The sequence below is a fragment of the Eurosta solidaginis genome, chromosome 3, assembly GCF_040869045.1.
Source record: "Eurosta solidaginis isolate ZX-2024a chromosome 3, ASM4086904v1, whole genome shotgun sequence".
In the NCBI taxonomy this organism is placed as follows: domain Eukaryota; kingdom Metazoa; phylum Arthropoda; class Insecta; order Diptera; family Tephritidae; genus Eurosta; species Eurosta solidaginis.
In genome coordinates, this window is record NC_090321.1 from 258,593,159 (window position 1) to 258,617,614 (window position 24,456).

Genomic DNA, 24,456 nt, shown 5'->3' on the forward strand with positions numbered 1-24,456 from the left:
ATTAAAATGTATGCAGATAGACCAAATTTAGGACTTTAGAACAACGTCTACCGGGTCTGTTAATAAATCAAACGACGCTTTCTTTAATATTTTTTAACATTTATTTATATTGTTATATGCGTTGTATATTTGTGTTTGTGTGTGTTTTGATCTCTTTTCTCCATTAATGAATTTATTTTGTTTATTTATTTTTTCATCTCATTATAAGTTTTAAAAATTAAACAATTGAAGCTTTGTAATGCTCCTTTACATACAATAATGTTTTTCATTATTAAATATTGTAAATAACATGGATTGTAATAATATGGATAAAAAAAATAACTTCTTCGTATGTGTGTATGCAATATGTACCGAACTGTTTTTTTTTTTTTTTTAATTTTAATAAAATATACACAAACAAATACATGATGACCGCCTAAGTAAAATTATACTTATCGCAAACTCATGACCTATTTTTTTTTTATATATATATATATATTTTTTTTGGGAAGGATGCAAATCAATCAGTGAAAATTTTCTTTTGATTTGACATTCTACTGCACGGCGAATTGGTTGAATTTGCTTTGCAAATGGTATGGATTCGCCTTGAGTAATATGTCAGTTAATCGAAACCAAGGCGAATTCAGTACCAGGTGTTGTTATCCCAACAGCTGATTGCTTCTTCTTGATTATTTTCCATACAACGCTCTATACGTTAATATGTCAGTAAATCGAAATCAATGAAAATTTTCCTTTGACTTGAAATTCTTGTGCACGGCGAATTTGTTGAATTCGCTTTGCCAACCTGGTATGGATTCGCCTTGATCGAAACCAATTAAAATTTTCTTTTGACTTTTGACATTCTTCTGCACGGCGAATCGGTTCATTTTGCTTTGCCACCACCTGGTATGGATTCGCCTTGTGGAGGATGTTGACATTTTTTATTTACTATTTTAGTTTTTTTTATTTTAAGCTTTAGTTTTTACATTATTAAGCGCTTAAAACTAATTAATTTATGTCAGTAATTAAAACTTATCTTAGCTTATTTATAAGTATGTACGTGTGAAGTATTTATATTCATATAAACGCATTTAGCCACACACACACTTTGCCATTTTTTCTTTGTTTTTCAATGTGAAAGGTAAAAAGGGCAAAATTCATTTTTTAAACACGCTATACGCAATATTGCCATTTTTAGCGAAGAGTTACAAATACAAAATCAAAAATTCATAATAAAAAACATATTTTATGTTGCTTTGCTTTTACAACTAGTATTTTTTTTTTTACTTTTTTTCGTTTTTTGTATATCTGTATTTTAGTGTTCAGTGTTAATTTATTTTACAGTTGCTTTTTACAGTTTTCAATTTTTATTTATTATTATGACTACATTTATTTCTTTTTAAATACTTACGTATTTATTAAATTTATTGAAAATTGATTTCGTAATTAATGTTTTCATTTGGCATAACTTTGGCCGAAAAAAAACTTATGCCAGGTCTGCACAATAGGCCTGATTGCATTCACGACGGCGAGGTCCTGAAGGTTTATTGTGGCCATATAAATCGTTCCCGAGATGGTCGGGCTAGTACCTTAATGGGGCTGTATTACCGGAGCGTACCGGATCTGTATCCGACAAAGGACCATTACATCGATAACGCTCCCCAAAGCCTTCGGGGAGTAACTTTATCGCTACAAAAACAACAACAACCGATTTTAAACACTTTTCCAGACATCAATGTATGCCTTATATGTATGTAAGCATCGTGTGTAGTTTAAAGAAATGACGAAACCCCCTAGTTGAAAAAACGATTGTATGGGAAATATGTATATTATGTTATAGTGGTGCGAGCTGGTCGGTTCCGATAAATTAATAACATAAATAAATGTAAGGTGCGATAACCTCCGAAGAGATTTTAGGCCGAGCTTCTCTTCCAATTTGCTTCGTGGTTCTTTTTTTTTAATTTGTCCTACAAATTGACGGGACGGGGCCTACTTGTTTTATGCCGACTCCGAACGGCATCTGCAAGGCAGATGAGTTTTCACTGAGAGCTTTTCATGGCAGAAATACACTCGGGGTGCTTTCGAAACACTGGGGGCGAGCCAGCTTAGAAAAATTTTGAAAAACCTTATTTCTAAAATTTTGATGTTGCTTTGCCCCGGGCGTGAACCATTCAGGATCTTCTGTGTGCTAGGCAGAGCACGCTACCATTACATACTCAAGTTGAAGGACTAATTGCGTTCAGATAGACAGTCCAACGGACATAGCTCAATCAGCTCAACCCGTAAATGTATGTAGATACATATACATGTAAAAAAAACACGCTAATATTTCGTATAGATTTGACTTCACGCAACGCTGGTCGGAATTATGTTTATATGAACTTTTTTCCAAGAAAGTACACTATTTTTGTATATTGGAAACCAACTTCTAATTGCCTTATTTTCCTCCGGATTAGAGACCGAAATACTGGCGAAACTTGGCAGCCAAACATGACTTGACTCAATGATTCCACCTCACCATCCTACACGCAGCTGCACCAGTAAGGGGTTTCGAGTTAATACAATTTAACCGCCTAGACTGTGTTATTTGTAGTAAAACTTATTAGAGGGATGGAAAATAGCCCTTTTCTGATTGGTGAAATTCCCTTGTTCCCTTTAGACCATCTAGACATTTTCAACCGCTTCATATAAGCGCATGCAGATCGAATTTCGAAATGCACGAACCTCTTCGTTTTCTGTGTACTGACTTCAATAAGCACTGCAAAAACATTGATACGTGTCTCACTCCAAATAATAAAAAAATATAAATATATCACGTCCTTACCAACCTCCCACTCTTATCACCAGCTCCAGTAACTTTGGGCGGGTGGCTTGGAATTGCGTACTTTCCAACCTCCCACACATCGCAGCCCTACTTGTTGTGTGTCAAAAATACATCAACTGCTCGAAATCACGTCTTATCACCAGCTCCAGTAACTTTGGGCGGGTGGCTTGGAATCGCGTACTTGCCAACCTCCCACACATCGCAGCCCTACTTGTTGTGTGTCAAAAATACATCAGCTGCTCGAAATCACGTCCATTACGCCAGCACTAATAATCAGTTCCCGTTGTTCGGCATCACAGTCCATCCCGACAACTGATTTAATAATGTAGACATATGTGACCCGGTCTATGAAAAGGTGGCTTATGACTCAAAAAAGAAATTGCGAGAAACAGCTGTTGACAGCGTGCTCCGCCTACCACACCGTATGCCCTGGGTTCACACCCCGGGCAAAGCAACATCAAAATTTTAGAAATAATGAATGTTTTATTAATATCCTGTTATTTAATGTCTGTTGTACTATAAAAGATCATACATGATCTTATTGTACTAATATATATTTCTTTAATAAATGAAATGAAATGAAATAAGGTTTTTCAATTAGAATAAAATTTTTCTAAGGGGTTCGCCCCTCGGCAGTGTTTGGCAAGCGCTCCGGGTGTATTTCTTCCATGAAAAACTCTCAGTGAAAACTCATCTGCCTTACAGATGCCGTTCGGGGTCGGCATAAAACATGTAGGTCCCGTCCGGCCAATTTCTAGGGAAAATCAAGAAGAGCACGACGCAGAAGCTCCTTTTTTTATTTTTAAGGGATTTATAGGCTGGCCAGATTATCTTAGAAGGAGCTCGCTGCATTGAAAGAAGTAATGCCTGTCCTGTATTTGCTTAGCGAAGTCTATACCCATCTGCACAGGCCAAAATCATGCAAATGAAAACAAAATTACAAACGATTTGTATATATACAGATACTTACATATCAAGTTAATACAATTTTATATTATCCAAATAAATATATTGATGCAAATTGCAATAAAGGCAAAATTTTCAAGACTTAACTTCAAAAGCTTAATATTTTAATATATAAAATTATGTATGTTTAAAGCGTTTCAGCACACAACACATACATATACTTAGTTATTGTAGCATAGCTTAACATTTAAACAAATGTATAACTAAACAAAAAATAAAATAAGATAAAATACCAATTAGCAACTAAGCGACAAATGTATATTAACATACATGCATAACTGTCATTCTCAGAATTTTACATATGTATTTATATTTAAATATTTAGTTATGTTTATATTCATATATAAGTGCAGCTATGAGATTGGGCGCTATCAAGATCCATAAGCCAACACCCACGTATTCATATTTAATTATGCACTTCAACGTCATCCTCAACAACATAATCAAATTTCTCAGCATTCTTAACTATTCCTCTATCTATGACGCACTTTCTTCCTAACGCCAACCGTCATTGCACTACATTCTCACATTATCGGATCTGGCCCTTGACCCTCTAAATCGGACACTTGACTCTGGTAGTGCAACGCATCTTGGTATGCCTTTTTCACTGCTTTACGTTCGGTCGGTTTACGTGATTCTACCAATTTTTGTTGATCCAATCGCTTATCGATTCCCAATATTTCGAGCTTGTTGGCTGGCAGCCATTGCCAAGTGCGTTTCACATCAAAGAATAGCACCAAAAATACCACATCTTCAGTGTAGTTTTTACGCAGCGCTAAAACATCTTGGGGTGGTGCGGGTAGCGGTACACCATTGTAAACGAAACCCTTCGGTGTCTTGGGATCAAGTATTAGTGCTGGATACCAAGGATAGCCACGACATTTAGCCCACACTAGCTGTAGCGGTTCAAGTGGTGGTTTTAAGAGTGCTTGTGATGCTGTGTCAGCTTCCGCTTCTATTGCTTCCGCATCCATATCCTCATCATTAACACCCTCGTCGTCGCCAGGCGCTACATTCGCAAATATGGTCGATGAATGCGTGAAAGTCGCTGCTGCAGCACCGCGCGTATTATGCGTGTTGTTGTTGTACTTTAATTTATTATTAAGGCTCGCTGATTTGCGTCCTCCCTTTGCATTATTTGCAATGGGTGGAGTATTCGTTGCAATTACACTTTCATTCAAGTTGACGTTAGCGCTCGTTGTTGGTGTTGCCGAGCGCGTCCTCATTGTTTGTTTGTTAATCGAACGCGTTGTGGTTGTTGTTGTGGCGGTGGTTTTAGCAGCTGACGTTGTTTGCACTGCATTAGCGTTTGCGTTTTTTGTTAAATTATTTGTTGAATGCGTTTCATTTGCTATGTGTTTTTGTTTCGTGCGTGTAGCATTTCGTGGTCGCTTCTCTGAAGGTGTTGGTGTACGAGTTGCTACGCTTTTCGCTACCGCATCTATCCGCATATCAACCTTACCACGAATCACACAGTCGTTGCTCTCTTGGTCCGCCGTAACCCCCCCATCACTATCCCGTACTACACTGTCGGCATTAGCGCTAACCGTTTCGACATTGTTGCCCCGTGCAGTATCGCGACTTTCCCCATCAATATCACCTTCGCCAGCACTTGTTGTCTCATGCATTTCTATGTCACCACCTTCACCCCGGTCATCAACCTCTTCTTCATATTCACTCTCCTCATCGGCATCTCCTTCACCATCTCCTTCACCTTCATCCTCATTATCATCATCTTCTTCATCATCATCATCATCATCGCTACTGTCATATTCTGAACCAGATCCACTAACACTAAAGCCTGAACAACTACTACACGGACTACCTGACATGTCACTCAAATCATTGTCGTCACTTTCGCTGACGTCGCGTTCATTATTTGCCCGATACACGCGAAAACTATCGGGTATACGATCATAATTCGGCGTAGACGTAAGTGCTGCTACGTTGTGTGGCACATTTACAGTTGTGGGTGTGTTCGGCGTCAATGTGTTGTTTGTAGCGGCGGCATTTGGTGACTTTTTGGGTGACATCGAAGCACTATGTCGAACATCCGAGAGTCTTTTATGGCGCGCATTACGTTTCGGTGATTTTCCGGAAACACCACTTGATACCAAACCCGATTGAAGGCCTAAAGTCCCACTAAGTGTTGGTAAATGACTACCACTAAGTTTATTGCTTATTGTCATTGCGGATGAGGCGAGTGTGGCTGCTGCTACGGCTCCAGCACCACTCGACACCCCACCAGATGCGTTGTTATTGTTCGGAGTGGACGTTACAGCAAGGGCAGTAGCTTCATCCTTCACGGGGGTTGTTAGCTCCGAAGGCCGCTTCAGGGCTGCTTGTGCTTTGCGTGTAAATAGTACCGCAGTTCTTGATAAGCGTAAAATGAAAAGAAATAAAAAACAAAAACAATGTTTTGATGAGTGTGTGGTCAATGTTCTATTATTCATAAAAAGGATAAATATCGTTATTCCAGATGAAAATTTAATTTTACTTCGTAAGCTGGCAGGAGAAATTGGTGTAATCAATTACAGTCAATGGCAAAATCAATTTTTCCTCTGTATTGGTCTGAACCAATTTCGGCTTTCGGAATTCAAAATTTAACCATTCGTAGAAAATATATATTTTTCTTTTTAATTTCGAAGTGATGAGGACCTCCGGACTTCCCAGCTTACCGCGCTATAAACTCGATTTACTAATACCTCTGCTAATCGCCGTGGTAGCGTGCTCCACCTACTACACCGAGGGTCATGGGTTCAACTCCCGGGCTAAGTAACATCAACATTTGGAAACAATTTTTTCAATTTAAACAAAGTTTTTCTAATCGGGGCAGCCGACGGGAGTGATTTGGCAAGCACTCTGTGAAAATTCATCTGCCGTGCAGATGCCGTTCGGAGTCGGCATAACACCTGTAGGTCCCGTCCCGCCAATTTGTAGAGAAAATTCAAGGAGCAAGACGCAAATTGTAAGTCTTCTTTATTATAAATATTTTACCGGAATAATTCTTTTACGAATGGTTAAAAGGAATTAAACTAAATTGCATATCTCTTCTTCGACCTTATTAATCTTATAACTTTAAACAAGCAATTCTTGTATATTTGTATGTTTGTATAGCCGAACGATCTCGGGAACGGCTCAACCGACTTAAATGAAATTTGGCACAGAGTTAATGTATCACCTTCTAAGACTTTCTACCTAGGTGTTGCCACTCAGAATGTTTCACAAGGTTGCCACCTATTCGAAATTAAAAAAAATTACATGAGATAGTTATGCCGATATGGGTATCAAACGAAAGGTATTTCACTCCGCATTACAATAGGGGCATTTTTGAGTATGGTTGCCATTTAGGGTTGCCACCTATTCGAAATAAAAAAAAATGCATGAGATATGCCGGTGTGGGTATCAAACGAAAGGTATTTCACTCCGCATTACAATAGGGGCATTTTTGAGAAGGGTTGCCATTTATGGTTGCCACCTATTCGAAATTTAAAAAAAGAATTACATGAGATATGCCGATATGGGTATCAACCGAAAGGTGTTTCACTCCGCATTACAATAGGGACATTTTTGAATATGGTTTCCATTTAGGGTTGCCACCTATTCGAAATTAAAGAAAAAATTGCATGAGATATGCCGATATGGGTATCAAACGAAAGGTATTTCACTCCGCATTGCAATAGGGACATTTAGACGAAATAGTACTTTACTTACTCATATTCTATTAAAGCTTTAAAGGAGAACATTAAAGTTAAAAATCTTCGTTAAAAAATCTTACACATGATTCAACTTAATTTTCTTAATTTCACACACGCTTATAAAATTGAAATGCAACATCAAGGCAAATTCTAGCAAAATATATTTAAATGCATATTTTTGGCAAATATGAAATGAATAATTGCAATTTCTCACAGATTACTATTAGAAAGATTTCTCACCATAGCAAAAAGATATCTCAACATGGAAATTTGCTACCGTTGAACACTAGAGGCATATGTTCAATTTGAAAACGACATCTAACCATTTAACTACTTACCAACAGATGGCCCTTAGGGAAGTAAGTTGACATTAGATTAAACTAACTGATAGTTGTCATTCGTGAAATTTACAAGTTTTTGGAATGTAATAAAATTGTGAGACTTTAATACTGTATAACTAAACAAATGTTTGAAATTAATAATTCTATTTTTAAGGAAATATTGGTTAGTAAAAATATATAATATATGTACATATAAAAGAAGTAGAGTTTGATTAATGATGACATGTAGAACAAAGTATGTTATGCGGCATACTCGAAGATTGTCGAGCAAAGCACGGTCGCCCTTTCAATTAGGATGCAGATTCCACCAATTTGTACGAAAAATTTTAATTAAAATAATAATTACAACAAAATTCAAATCCATAGCAAGACTTAATTGGGGATTTTAACATTAACATGAATGTTAATACCGCAACGAGTTCTAAGCTCAATGAGATATTCTCACGTAGCGCGATGAGGCAAATGGTAAATTTCAATACAAGGATTGCTGAGAGGTCCCAAACGAGAATAGATCTATTATATGCAAATGCTGATGTACTGTCCTGTACTAATCTTGAAAATCACAGAATTTCTGATCACGAAACCATTTCATTTGCTTTCAAAATGTGTAATTCAAATCCTCTGCGGAGAATCATACACACAATGTGTTGGAAGACTTATTCTGCAGATAACCTCATTTACTTATTAAGAAACTATGATTTCAGCGTATTAAAAAATATGCATCTCAATAACTCGGTTGAATATATAAATACCTGCTTATCACACTGCATGGGTTTATTAACATCAGAACAAGACAGGATAGTGAGGTTGAGAAATAAGTGGTACGATCATGAACTGACCGAAATTAACAAATTAAAAATTCAATTGCACTCACAAGCCAGATCCTCTGGTGAATTTTCGGAATATAATACGGTTGCGAAGTATTATAAGAAACTAATCAAAATTATAAAGATTAAGTATATGGAGAAAAATATCGCCTTAAATTCCTCTGATAGGAAATTAATGTGGAAACACCTTAAGCAAGCAGTAAACTTAACTGAGGTGCGAAACAATATCCTGACAGTGATTGTAAATGGTATAACATATGAAACACCCGAAGATATAGCTCAAGCATTGAATTCCTTCTTTGTTGATAGTATTGTTGACATAAATCGAGAAATCGAAACTTTTGATAGTGGCGACAGTGTGCAATACACGCTTAGCACATGTCTGAAATTCCAAGAAGTTACGTTTGATGATGTCATATTGGTGGCTAAAAGGTTAAAAAATAAAATCGGAGGAACAAATTTACTATCAGAAGGAGTAATTAAGGATTCCGTGTCATACATCGGACATTTCTATGCGGACATCATAAATAAATCATTAGTAGAGGGAATAGTGCCCGACGCATAGAAAATATCAACAATAGTGCCAATAAAGAAGGTAAAGAATTCATTAAATGCAGAAGATCTTAGACCGATCAACTCTTTGCCGAATATCGAAAAAATTCTAGAAACAGTAGTAGAAAATCAGCTCATAAGTTACTTGGAAATAAATAAAATACTAATTAAAGAACAATCCGGTTTCAGAGAAGGTCACTCTTGTGAAACGGCTTTAAATTATGTAATATCGAGTTGGAAAGAAGAACTAAATCAAAAGAAAAGAAAAAAAAGAAAAGTATACTTGCTGTTTTTATCGACTTAAAGAGAGCATTTGAAACTATAGACAGAAATATAATGATTAGAAAATTAGAAAAAATTGGAATTAGGGGCAACGAGCTGCAGTGGTTTCAGAGCTTTTTAGGCAACCGAAGACAAAAAACAGCCATTGAGTCCCTATACGGGTGGCTTTGTAACAATCAGGCCTGTTCTGGATTCCGATTCCGATCAATTTTTTCGGCATCGAAATGGATTGGTGTTCTCAATTTCGATTCCGACCAAAAATTGTCGGTTTGAAAAGTATTGCCTCTGAGCAGTCGGAATGAAAATTAATTGGCAGATTATACACAAATGTTGCGATATTTGTCTTTCAAATAATTTTTTTTAAATTCTTCATTTTATTTGGAAGAGTTGTGTGTATTTTTTGTTTAAATTTGAGTTAAATTGGCATAATAAATCTTTCTTTAAAAACTTCTATCAAGAAATCTATTAGGCAAACAAATCGATGCTGATCGAAATGAAGTCGACCTGTTCTGAATTCCGATCCAGCGCATTTTTACGATTCGCACGCACAATATCACGTCTTCTTGCGTCTGCGCATCCAAAAACCATATCTGCAGGCATTTTTTAATTAAAATGAAATTTTATGATACTTAAAACAAAACACATAAACAAAAACAGCTGATTAAACTCGTAACCGAATCGGAATGAAAACGATTCGAAATCGACTTCGAATCGATTTTTTACAATCGGAATTGAGAACACCAAATAGAAACCGAGTCGAAATCAATGTCGTTTTACTTTTCATTCCGAGTCGGAATTCAGAACAGGCCTGAATAAGCTTAAACTTAATGTTAATAAAACCCATTTTATGGTCACATCTAGAGCGAGGAATAAGGAATCTTGTAATATCGAGCTAAAAATAATGAACTCAAACATTAACGAATTTAAAACTTTCGAGTACTTAGGGGTTCAGATTAATAATAAATTAAAATTTAATGATCATATTGATTATTTAGTTGCCAAAATAGGCAAGAAAATTTGTTTTTGGAAGAGGTCATGCAAATTTATCAGAAAATACAAACTGAAAGTGTATAAATCCATCATAGAGCCGCATTTCATATATTGTCCCACAATATTCTTTATGGCCAATGAAACACAGGTAGATAAGCTACAAGTTATGCAAAATAAAGCTATGAGATTTATATTAAACATGAGGTATGTTACTCCCATCAATAACATGATAGAAGCACTAAACTGGTTGAGTATAAAACAGCTTATATTCTATCACAGTATGAAATTTGTATTTAATATTAAGCACGGTAAATTACCAACATACCTCAGCGAAAAGCTTATATATGTAAATGATGCGCAATCACACGTAATCAGAGAAAACAATAATTTTAGATTACCTCTTTTCAAAACCGAAGTGGACAAGCAAAATATATTTTATAAGGGCCTGATATATTTCATTGAACTTCCTAATCACATTAAAAGTAGTAATAACTTCAATACTTTTAAAAAAAAGTTTATTGGAGCATTGTAAAACCCTTCCAATAAGATAAGATACAGTTTTTTTTATTTTTATATTTTTTTTTTATATGATATATCCGATACTGGAGCGCGAAAAGGGAATGGTAATATTGGTAGCAGCAAAATACAATGCACCCGGCCCTAAGGAAAAGATAATCAGTCGCCACCTGTAACTCCAGACAGTTCCAACAACTAATTTCGCTGGAATTGGGTTTTTTCAGCCTATATTTACTGTTGCCGATCGGAATCACTCGCATTCCGACAGCATTAATATAACAATAATATTATGTGATGTGTAACGAAAATAAGGTCAAACAAAAGTTGAAGTAGGGGGGATTGGAAACACGTCCTTTTCAACCTCCCATCTTCATGCATTCCACCAGCGTCTCTACTAAACAAAGTTGAGGGGTGATTGGGTACACGTCATTTTCAATTTCCAACATCCAAAGACATGTTTAGCTGTGTTGATCGGAGATTAATACATTCCGACAGCTTAAAATACAAATATAATTGAAAAAGAAATAAATAGAGAAATATAAGTTCCAAATTTTGTTGCCTTAAGCTGGGAGTACTGGAGGATTGGAAACGCGTCTTTTCCAACCTTCCTTAAATGAGTGGCTCCCAGACTCGTCCGTTTGTCACGCCAGTAAATATGCTGATCGGAATCACATGACATTCCAACAGCATATTCAATAGAAATAACTGATTATAATAATGAATTGTACTTAGTAGTTTAAGTTTTAGGCCTAAACAGCCGTAATAATAAATAAATTTAAATTAACATTAAAATTAAAATATATTTAAAAGGGGAATTTCCAATGGAGACAAAATTTCTATAACTAGACTAGAAGACCCGGCAGACGTTGTTCTGCCCTAAATTTGGCATATATGCATAAATTTTAATAAGCTTTTTCCGTCTGACTCTGCCCTCCCCACCTCTTCACTTTTTCTTAATCCTTTCATTCACTCCTCCCTCTGTCTTTTTCGCTTCATCTATCAACATCTTCGTCTCATTCTATCTCTTTCTCAATCGCCTTCTCTCTTTTCTCTTCTCTCAATTTCTTCTCATTCTTCTGCATCCCTTATTGCCTGTCCCAGAGGGTGGTATGTATTTTATTCCAGTCCCACTCCGAGTCTCAGTCCCAGTTCTAGTCCTAATCCCATTCCCAGTCCGTCTCTGGATAATATATTACTCTGTACTAAAGCACTCATCAACAGCTTTCATTTAATATCCATATTGTATAAACACTGTCTAGGCATTCACTGGCCCACGTTTTGGCCTATATCTCGAGACCCTAGTCACCCAGGGGTATGAAAATTACCCCCTACTAAAGCACTCAACAGCTTTCATTTGTTATCCATATTATATAAACACATTCTAGAGGTACTCGGGTCCACGCTTCGGCCTATATCTCGAGAACCTGTACGTCGATCGCAACCAAGCCTATGTAGTAACCACCGCGTGAGGTTTACGCAACTTGTGTGAAAGTTTGACAAAATCGACCGACGCATCTCTTCAAACACCGGCGACCAACTAACACACATTTTAGCCTTTCTTTTTATATATATAGATTTTTATTTTTCACACTTCACTATAATATTAAAACGAAATGCAGATTTTCGTTGCTTTTGAAATTCGGCTTAAAAATTGCACATGGAACAACTAAAGATGAATTTAAAAAAAATGTCATAGTACCTCTAAATCGCGGGCCCCCTCAGAAACTACGGGCCCGGGGCTAATCCCCCACCGTCTTGGCGGGCCTGGTGATGTGCTATACTTGATATCATTCGCTATAATATTTTTTATTGATAAGCACGTTGTTTAATTAAACACTAACCAATTACACGGAAGTATATCCGCACCAGCTGAAAATGTGAGTGCCGGTGCGTATACGTAACATTATATTATTACGTATAAACAAATAAAAAAATGTGCAATAAAATATTATTGCGACTATAAACTGAGATATAACCTATCCTATATTTCAAGTTGGATCGAACTACACACGGGGTGCAAAACAAATTCAAAATCGGTTCAGTAGTTTAGGAGTCCATCGGGAACAAACAGAGTGACACGTAATTTTTATATATTAAGTAGATATGAATTTAGTTTAAAAGCGACTAGTATTGCGTACATACCTGCGATTGACACCGACCGGCGAAGCGCTATTATTTAGATTCTTTATGGGGCTGCATGGTGGTGTTTGTACTGTTGTTGTAGCGGTTTCTTTAGACTCCTCAGCCATTGTATCATCATCATCAACTATAGACAATAAATGTGCTGGCACTTTACGTATTCGTTTAGGCAAACTATTTTGCAATTGTTGTTGCTGTTGATGCTGTAGTGCCGAATTGGATTGTTTAAATTTATCTGGTTTGCGATGTCTAATTTCATTACTGTGTCCATCACCATCATCTTCTTCATCATCGCTTTGTGAATTTGCGCTGATATTTGAATAACGCTTTAACACATAACATATACAATGACAAATTGCTGTTAATATTAAAAAAAAAAAAAAACTTATTTAATATACACTTACCGCAGCAACTTTCGCTTTTTGCATAGCTTTACGCATGCGTGTTATTTCTAAACGTATTTGCTTAATCTTTTTCGTACGATACACAGGATTCTTAAGGACTTGCGATTTATCAGCAAGTATGAGCAATTTTTGTACAATTTCTTCACATGGCTTGGCTTCCAACAATATTTTCAATTCATCTTCAACCTCTTGTTCGACATGATCTTGCTGCTCTGCACGTGTATTGTCTAACAATCCTTCACGTTCCAATTCTTTACGTACTTGGTGAAACAGTGGTGCAGCTTGATCGCGCATGCGAATACCAGCACGATAGAATACGGTATCCTTATTATTATAAGCCAAACAATTTTGTATCATTAAATCAAAATCAATTTCTAATTGTTCGAGTGATGTGTATTGACCCTGTTTCAATTTTGTACGCATTGTACCCAAATCCATTGGATGTTTTACAATATCCAAATAGTCAGGCACTTCAACGGTATCAACTGGTTCACGGAATATTTCACTGGTATCTTTAGCTTCGAGTGTGTCCAGAAGTTTTGTCATGGCAGCATCGAGTGGATTTACTTGCAACATTACAACTTGTTCACAAATTTTCACAAAAGCTGCTTTGAGTTTTTCACGTTTGCGTACCAACTCACAAAGCAAACGCGCACGCTCCAAGTCCTGACGTAGACATTGCCAATATTTCAGTTGCTTGTATAATTCTTTAGTATCGGGAGTGCCTAGGAATTAGAAAACAAAACTATGAGTTGTGCTTTAAGAATATGAAGGATATAAAAAGTAATGACGCAATCAATACCACTGTGCAACAAATAAAGACAATACAAAACAAGTAAGGAAGGCTAAGTTCGGGTGTAACCGAAGATTACATACTCAGTTGAGAGCTGTGGAGACAAAGTAAGGGAAACTCACCATGTTGTAAAAAGAACCTAGGGTAACCCTGGAATGTGTTTGTATGACATGTGTATCAAATGGAAGTGGGCCATAGTTCTATAGATGGACGCCATTTAGGGATATCGCTATAAAGGTGGACCAGGCCTGACTCTAGAATTTGTTTGTACGATATGGGTATCAAATGAAATGTGCTAATGATAATTTTAAAAGGGAGTGGGCCTAAGTTCTATAGGTCGACGCCTTTTCGAGATATCGCCATAAAGGTGGACCAAGGGTGACTCTAGAATTTGTTTGTACTATATGGGTATCAAATGAAAGGTGTTAATGAGTATTTTAAAAGGGAGTGGGCCTTAGTTCTATACGTGGACGCCTTTTCGAGATATCGCCATAAAGGTGGACCAGGGGTGACTCTAGAATTTGTTTGTACGATATGGTATCAAATGAAAGGTGTTAATGAGTATTTTAAAAGGACGTGGGCCTTAGTTCTAAAGGTGGACGCCTTTTTAGATATCGTCATAAAGGTGGGCCAGGGGTGACTCTAGAATTTGTTTGTACGATATGGGTATCAAATGAAAGGTGTTAATGAGTATTTTAAAAGGGAGTGGGCCTTAGTTCTATAGGTGGATGCCTTTTCGAGATATCGCCATAAAGGTGGGCCAGGGGTGACTCTAGAATTTTTTTGTACGATATGGGTATCAAATGAAAGGTGTTAATGAGTATTTTAAAAAGGAGTGGGCCTTAGTTCTATATGTGGACGCCTTTGCGAGATATCGCCATAAACGTGGACCAGTGGTCTCTAGAATGTGTTTGTACGATATGGGTATCAAATTAAAGGTATTAATGAGGGTTTTAAAAGAGAGTGGCCCTTAGTTGTATATGTGAAGGCGTTTTCGAGATATCGACCAAAATGTGGACCAGGGTGATCCAGAACACCATCTGTCGGGTACCGCTAATTTATTTATATATGTAATACCACGAACAGTATTCCTTCCAAGATTCCAAGGGCTTTTGATTTCGACCTGCAAAACTTTTTCATTTTCTTCTACTTAATATGGTAGGTGTCACACCCATTTTACCAAGTTTTTTTCTAAAGTTATATTTTGTGTCAATAGACCAATACAATTACCATGTTTCATCCTTTTTTTCGTATTTGGTATATAATTATGGCATTTTTTCATTTTTCGTAATTTTCGATATCGAAAAAATGGGCGTGGTCATAGTCGGATTTCGGCCATTTTTTACACCAATACAAAGTGAGTTCAGATAAGTACGTGAACTGAGTTTAGTAAAGATATATCGATTTTTGCTCAAGTTAACGTGTTAACGGCCGAGCAGAAGGACAGACGGTCGACTGTGTATAAAAACTGGGCGTGGCTTCAACCGATTTCGCCCTTTTTCACAGAAAACAGTTATCGTCCTAGAATCTAAGCCTCTACCAAATTTCACAAGGATTGGTAAATTTTTGTTCGACTTATGGCATTAAAAGTATCCTAGACAAATTAAATGAAAAAGGGCGGAGCCACGCCCATTTTGAAATTTTCTTTTAGTTTTGTATTTTGTTGCACCTGGAGTTGAATGTTGACATAATTTAATTATATACTGTAAAGATATTAACTTTTCTTTTAAAATTTTAATTTAAAAAAATTTTTTTTTAAAAAGTGGGCGTGGTCGTTCTCCGATTTTGTTAATTTTTATTAAGCAGACATATAGTAATAAGAGTAACGTTCCTGCCAAATTTCATCATGATATCTTCAACGCCTGCCAAATTACAGCTTGCAAAACTTCTAAATTACCTTCTTTTAAAAGTGGGCGGTGACACGCCCATTGTCCAAAATTTTACTAGTTTTCTATTCTGCGTCATAATTTCAACTCATGTACCAAGTTTCATCGCTTAATCCGTATTTGGTAATGAATTATTGAAATTTTCGATATCGAAAAAGTGGGCGTGGTTATTGTCCGATATCGATCATTTTAAATAGCGATCTGAAATGAGTGCCCAGGAACCTACATACCAAATTTCATCAAGATACCTCAAAATTTACTCAAGTTATCGTGTTAACGGACAGACGGACGGACGGACGGACATGGCTCAATCGAATTTTTTTTCGATACTGATGATTTTGATATATGGAAGTCTATATCTATCTCGATTCCTTTATACCTGTACAACCAACCGTTATCCAATCAAAGTTAATATACTCTGTGAGCTCTGCTCAACTGAGTATAAAGACGGCAATGTGGTCATATCAAATCGTTCCCGAGATGGTCGGGCTTGGTACCGGAACGTATCGGATCTGCATCCGACAAAGGACAATTAACCCTAACACTCCCCAAGGCCTTCGGGGAGTGTCCGTATCGCTACAACAACAACGGCAATGCGGTATGCCATTTTTGAAATTAGAGCATGCAAAGGCCTTGAATTTAATTCATTTCATATCTCTTCTATTGTTTTTAATTATAAGCGTTTAAGCAGGGTCCAGAAATACGACTTTGTTAATAATTAGCTGAAATAGGAACTTTTTAATTCATTAAAAAATGGTTAGGTGTTATATAGCAACTTGGCTATTCGTTCGGAATGAATAATAACAACAGAAAACGTTATAACAACAGAGCACCATCTACATAATGAGGCGAGAATACTCAGGGAGAGAAATGAGATGGTAACCAAACAGTTCCTGTTGAATACCCAGACACCTGGGCATCCCAACAGGTAGCTGACTGATGAGCTAACACCGCCCAGGGGCTTAAGGAGTCATCTCCATAAGCATTATGAGGAAATACGGCACTGAGAACTCAGCCGCATGAAGCCAAAAACACAAGCAGGTCCTCAGTGAACTCCACAAACAGGCGTCGGACCTTTATGCCGGGAATTGCCCGGTGAATCCAGTACTCAAAGAACAGTACCCACAACTTGCGGAAGAGGAACGCACGCTCCCGACGAGTCACTCTAGCTCAACTTCGATCTAGATACTGTAAAAGGTTAAACTCTTCCCTATCCAGAATCAACCACGACATACAATATGTATGCCCCGCTTGAAATGTGTCCCCACATGACACCAACCTTCAATTGTAATGTGGAACCAACACCTCTCTCATTATGGTCCACCCCTGTTGACACAGCAAGTTTCCTTGGACTCCCTTTAGAGGACATTGATGACAATTTGTGATCGGTCGCACCTATTGGGTGGGGCGAAGCACTGCTACAACAACAACAACTACTACAACAACAGCAAACGTTTTAGAAACGCTCAAACTGAGTTTTAGAAAAGTTCTCAGTGTACCTCAGATAAGTTCGATAACCCCAGCGGGTTAGGGGGTCAGAATATACCCGCGGTAGGTATGCCTGTCGTAGGAGGCGACTAAAATACCAGATTCAAGGGGGTGTGTAGCGCAACCCTTCAGGTTGCCAGCGCAATATATAGCTTCTCCAAACCCAATTGTCAACCTCACCTATCCGCGGCGAATACTGTTTCACTAACAGACGATGCTCTGGCGACCCCAAGCTCCTCATGGAACTTGGGGGTGGGGAGGGAGGGATGGCGTGAAGGTTTAATGTGGCCATATAAATCGTTTCCGAGATGGTCGGGCTAGCACCTTAATGGTGCTGTGTTACCGGAGCGTACCGAATCTGTATCCGGCAAAGGACCATTACATCGATACCACTCCCCAAAGCCTTCGGGGAGTAACCTTATCGCCACAACAACATAAGTTCGAAATATATTCCAGAAAAGCTCAAAGGAACAATAAATACAAACAAAGAAATGATAGACAAGTTTGCTTTATAGTAAAAAGTGAGTCCGTAATATCGAATGCGTAACATTGCCATTGAGGCACGGTTAAACTCTAGTCAACTTTAACTGTAGTTTAAACTTCCACTGAAAAACCCGGCCTAAGGAGTCTAAGTCCGCTTGAAGCAAGGAGCGTTCAACGACCGAAAGTATGGCATAAGGAGTTTAAATCGTCGTACATCAAGATTTTCGAATATTTTATTGTAGTAGAAATGACGTTAGGAATAGCAGGAACAGAATTGGTTCTAGATGGCTGCCCTGTGGAACACCAGAAGATACTTTTATGACATCGGATGATATATTTTTAAAAATTACTTTTTGTGTACGATTACACAGATGCATCCGGCAAAGGGCCATCAACATAGATAACACTCCTCAAGGTCTTCGGGGAGTGTCCTTATCGCTACAACAGCAAAAACAACAACATTGCTCTGGCAACCCCTTAAGAGGGTTGCGCTACACAACCCGTTTAGTCAATTTGGTATTTTAGTCGCCTCTTACGGCAGGCATACCTATCGCGGATATATTCTTTATATATACATATATAATCTACGCCCCCTAACTCGCTGGGACTACACTTTTTGTGTCACAGTGTTATTAATAGTCGTTAAAACCAAATAAATGCCTGTTAAAAAATTACGCTACCAAGGTCCCAGTTAGTTACTATTAACTATATACAGGTAGTAATTAGTTTAGTTTGGGATGGGATTTCAACTAAGCCAAACGAAATGCAAACCTTCAATACCATTTCGATGGATGACACCATGATTGTTGCCTTGACTCTGCAAACGTCGCAATAACGGCACACCATTGCGATATTGACGCTTTAAGGTCCAATAAGCTATAAGCCTATCCAAAAAATCCTTTTTCTTTTGCATGTGTACCATACTCGAGATCTCTTGCACACGATTCGGCGGTATTGTGGGTATAAGGACAACGGGCGCTGTTGAACGCTTTTTAGCCAATGCTTTACGTGCTTCCTTCATTTTCATACGTGTATCCTCCACCTCTTTTTGATTAGTTTTTAATTTCGCATCGGGTGGTGTATGCGCATGACAATAAGCATACTTTTGCACATGCACTGATGAATCGTTGTGACCATCTTTGACGGTGTCCATTGTCATGTATAGACCAGCTTGTTGTGCGCATGTTACATGGAAAGCAGCATAACAGCTATTGCGCTGACACTGTATGCACGCGCCCAAACCTTTTTCTTTACAAACATAACATGTGAGTCGCCAACGCGCCGCCGGAATGGTTTCGATGGAATCTATATGATTACAAAAAGAAAAGACCAAGAATAATTTAAATGAAAATTAAATTGAAGTATGTTATTAAATAAATTCATTAGAGTGCCTATCCTACCATGTCAGAGAAGAGGGGATTATAAAGAATAAAACATTTTCAACAACCTTTTAAAATATTTGTAATAAAGAAAAGTGATGGGCAGTAACATAATCCCAGCTTTGTGTTTTTTGCGCTGCTCTCTGTTACTTGCTAAGAGTTTTTACTTCACTAAGAGTCTTAAAACATACTCGGCTCAACCAAAAGTGGAAATCATTTTCAATGAAATATTTCTGAATAACCCTCCACTTACAGTAGACTTTCTTTCGACTATTAGTTTGGGTTTTTTTTTTTTATAATTTCTTGTAGTTCACCTTGGATGAGATGTTACTACATTTCTATAAAATTTATATTTTATTGTAGTAGCGATAAATACGTATATATTATAGTTTTATTTACAACAACAACAGAACACTTATATTTACTAATTCCAGCGAAAAAACAATTTCTTTTCTTGAGACACCCTAATGTGCATATCACACAAGTGCTACTCACCAATTGGTTCCAAAAATACCGTATTAGCAAATCGTACTTCGGGTATCCATAAAGCACATACCACATGTGCCCATTGACCACGGTCGGTCTGTTTGAAAGCACCTCCGGCATTTGGGCACAATACACAACTCACAGGGGTACTGGGCGATTGCAAACAGCGTCGGCACAACCACTGTCCTTCCGGAATGTACGGCACACCGTAACAATCCTGATGCACTGCCAGATTGCACATATCGCAAAACAGTATTACATTCGTATTCTGACATTCACCATCCATGCAAATGCAACACACAGCATCATCGTCAACTTCCACACCGGTAGGTGTACCATTAGCAGCAGCTTGAAAGTATGACTCTTTTTCCAACCGATCCATTAATAATTCCATTGTATCAATGCTAACTGCATTGATACCGGCCTTTTCACGTTGGTCGTTCATCCATTCTAGCCATGCTGAATCCTCTTCATCGACATCATATTCAATTTCACCATCTAATTCCTCTGCAGATTTTTCTATGAAACGATAGTATGCTAGTGGGCGGGGTGGTGCGTCAGGCACATGATAGTCTTCGATTTCATTGTAATGCGCCTCAGGCACTTTAACACGTGCCCATGACGCATTTTCTTCAAGTGGTGGTGCATCGGCATTTAAAATGCAGCCTCGCGCAACTAAATCAGCATATTCCATATCTTCGATAAATGGTAATGGTTCGTCTATGGCCAAACGTACACTTTTACCATCAATATTAAATTGTACTGTTTGTTCGGCTTCATTGAAACTAACTAATGATTCGGGATTTGTTATTTGTACAGGACCACCACCACAGCCATTGCCGCCGTTGTCGTCACCCGTTCCTTTTGGAGTTTTTGGTGTAGAGTGATGTGCCTTTCGAGCTTTCTTTCGATTTGAGGGTATAATTGGTGTGATTGGCTGGGGATTATCATGATCATAGTTAAGTAAATGATATTGTAAACCCACTACAGTTTTATAACTGCGGTCGCATTTGGCCACTGGACACGCGTACGGCGGTTGCGCTTGCTGCAACTTCACGTTCTTGCAATACTCGATTGCATCAAAATCAAGTCCCATTGTATGTATAGTCTAGTTTTTCTTTTGGAAATTAGTCCAGTGCTATTGCAAATATCGTTCGTTATATTTGCATTTTATTTTGCAAATAAATAAAATAGATTTTCACTTAATTTCGCTTCGTTTTGTTTCTCAAATTTACACGCAAATTCGCTGTCATACAAATGGCGCAAAGTGACAGCTGTTGCAGCTTGTCAAACTGGTACGAAAGCAAGCGCAAAGCGATTCGAAAAATGGTGCTGCCACACGGCGAGAAACTTTAACATTATTGCCTATGTAAATACAAGAGCTCTGTTATATCGCCTATGTAAATACAAGAGCTCTGTTGAAATAACATTAGACAATTGGTTTTCGAATTCGCAGCAGAGAGTCTGCCGTGCCGTACTAATGCAATTTCTACGAGGGTGGCTATGTTGTACTAAAAATTTGGTTTTTGTAAAACAAATCCTTTAAAATTTTTCCATCTGCTGCTGCAAGGTGCAAAGGCCCCGGCAAACTTGCTATTTTCTTCTTGGGTTTGGTGAAGACAAATATTTTAATGAAAAAGCATTGTAATACCTATATGACACTACTTTATTTCCGTGTATTTTTTCTTGTATTTTATCTTCCTCCTAATACGGCTTCAGTACTGGGGTGGTCAATTCACGTTCTATGAAGTGATGAAGTGAAAAAAAAAAAATTCATGCTCGCTGAGAAATAATTTTTTTCAATTTATCACATCACTTTTTCATATAAGCTATTCGTGTTCTTTGCAATACCTTGTGAAAATCTAATAACGAGCACTGTGTCAGTAAAAAAATGACATTTTCTGTCAAAAAAAAAAATAATGATAAATTAATGATAGTAAATATTTTCAACTTTTCAATAAGAAAATGCCCAATATTCGTATTATGATTTCTTTGACTTCTCAGCTCCCTCTCGCGACTGCATCGCATTCCATCGGATGTGTTTTGCAGTTTCATCTTCGCGGTCACAGAATCGACAGAGGCTACTAGACGATATACCTAGTTTATCCATGTGGCTATTTAGCCTGCAGTGACCTGTGAGTATGCCTGTTAAGACTGCTTTTTGGGAGCTTAATCATGGCTTTATATCGTTTATCCTCGTATCCTGGACTTTCGCGCCAGTGTTATTCTCTGAGGCACGCTTCTTTTTGCATGAACTCTTCCACTATCGGGTCCTATTGGCTTTTCCGCCGCCGCCAATCTGGCAAGCCCGTTACCATCCATTCCTCTGTGTCCAGTTACCCAGGCTAAACTGATGGTGTTATTGGCCCCTAGACTGCTTAACCTCTCTACGCACTCAAGGACTGTTGATGATTTAATCTCAACTGAAGATAGTTCCTTGAGCGCAACCTGACTGTTGCTGAGTATAGCGATTCCCTCGTTTGTATATCCCCGCTGCAAATTTATCTCTGCACACCGGCTCATGGCGAAAACTTCGGTTTGGAAGATGCTCGGATATTTTCCGATTGGTAGGGACATTTTGGTTCGGGGGCCGAAGATCTCCGCTCCAGTGCCCTCCGGTGTCTTCGAATCGGTGTACCATATTATAGTGTGTTCCTGGTGAAGCCCTTCAATTCTGGAGGTATCCTATGTACACTTGTTCCCCAGCTCTATTTTCTCTCTCAAACTTAATTAGCTTCCTCGTCTCATCACTGGGAAGTTGGGTGAATGGAATCTGCTCCTTCAGCTTCTCCATGTTCCGTGACTGTATCACTTTGCCTCTTCCGCATCCCTCTTTAGCTATGTTTACTAAAGTACTCCTGGCTGACTGCTCAATTATTATGTGTAGAGGTGTTAACTTAAGCAGCACCTCTATTTCCGCCGTCGGCCATGTTCGCATAGCTCCCGTAATGCAGGCACATGACAAGCGTTGAAGCTTCGTGAGTGACTTTTGTATGGTCACCATGGTAGTCCTTGATGCCCACGCAACTGCTTCATACACTATGATAAATCTCACTATAGTAGTGTACATCCATCTTAGGATCTTTGACATCTCTGACATCGGATTCCGGTCTCTGAGAGCCACTGTTGAAGTTCATCTACTACCAGGCTCCACAACAGGGGTGACAGGACGCCCTCTTGTGGACATCCCTTCGTTGTCTTGATCTCTACTGTACTGTCTTCACTCAAGGGTTCGGCAATCCTCGTATGCAGTAGGGCGTTTATCCACATACGGATTGGACGTTGTATCTCTCTTCTCTTGAGTTACCGATTCACATTCTCGTGGGCCGTGTTGTCGAATGGCCCCTCTATGTCCAAAAATGTGCATAGCGTAACCTCTCCGCATTCGAACGCACTTTGGATTTCTGACAGCTGATAAAATGCAGTTTCTGTCGACCTGCCTGTCATATATGCATGCTGATCTCGATGTAGTGGTATTCTATCGAGAGCTTTTGATCTAATCTCATGGTTTACATTCTTCTCCATTGCTTTCAGAGCAAAGGCAGTCAGATGCTGTAGTGACCAACCAACTTAAATTTGCGGCTTACATTTAGATCTTGACAAAAGGCCCCCATCCATATTCAACCCATCCGCGAACAAGAAAACCGGTCCCCTTCCCCGGATGAGCCCTCTTCCCCATTCCTCTCCCGGGGAATTACTGGGGTGAAGGTTGCACAGGGAGCAGTTATCGGCATACAATAGTCCGTCCTGTCAGGGATAAAGTCGAAGGCTGGAGTGTCCAAAGTCAGAAAGCCCATAGCCCATATCAGTGGATCTCCTAGTAAATAATAAACATCTTTTTAAAGAATTTTGGTAATTAGTGCGTCTTTCTTGGGCATTTAGAATCTCTTTAGCCTCATTCTTCTGGCTGTTCCTCTTTTCCAAGTCTTCATATCCCTCCCTCTCATCCTCCTTCCCCTCAGTGTCCCCCTCTCCCTACGCCTTTCCTCTCCTCTCCGTTTCTTTTCCCTATTCCTTCCCCCTTTCCGTTGCGTTTTTCTTCTCGTTTCCTTCCCCTTCTTTTCGTTTCCCTTTTCCTTCTTTCTTTCCTATATCCACGTTGATCCGCCAAGCACCATAATTTGTAACCACGCTTAATTGGTTTCATTGGGCAATATTAATTTATAGCACTTCTACCTTTGAAAAGAATCATAGATTCGTCAACTGATAGCTCCTTCGTTCCATGGTATACCTGAAGAAAACGTTGAACAGTCGATCCTTATTGTTTTCTGGAATTTTACAATTGTCATTTACGTGCAAAAAACTTAAGATTGAATCGAATCTGTTTCGGGACATGGTTTTTGATACTATGAGCACAGCCAGATCTTCGCTGGTACTCCAATAACGACGATAACTTGGCAGGTTATGATAGCCCATAAAAAAG

The 24,456-nt window shown here is 38.3% G+C and overlaps 1 protein-coding gene across 2 annotated transcripts; it reads right to left on the reverse strand.

Annotated features, from left to right (window-relative positions):
• Positions 1–126: 126 nt before the first annotated feature.
• Positions 127–21,275, reverse strand: Br140 (bromodomain-containing protein 140). 2 transcript variants are annotated; one of them, XM_067776103.1, is made up of 5 exons: positions 20,043–21,275; positions 18,949–19,473; positions 13,519–14,243; positions 13,118–13,440; positions 127–6,142 (listed from the first exon to the last, which is right to left on the reverse strand). In XM_067776103.1, the coding sequence occupies exons 1-5, from the start codon at positions 21,127–21,129 to the stop codon at positions 4,294–4,296; spliced, it is 4,509 nt and encodes a 1,502-aa protein (XP_067632204.1). In that variant the 5' UTR covers positions 21,130–21,275; the 3' UTR covers positions 127–4,293. The 2 variants fall into 2 exon arrangements, with proteins under 2 accessions (XP_067632204.1, XP_067632203.1); XM_067776102.1 differs by having other exon boundaries at positions 18,940–19,473.
• Between the last annotated feature and the right edge of the window lie 3,181 nt (positions 21,276–24,456).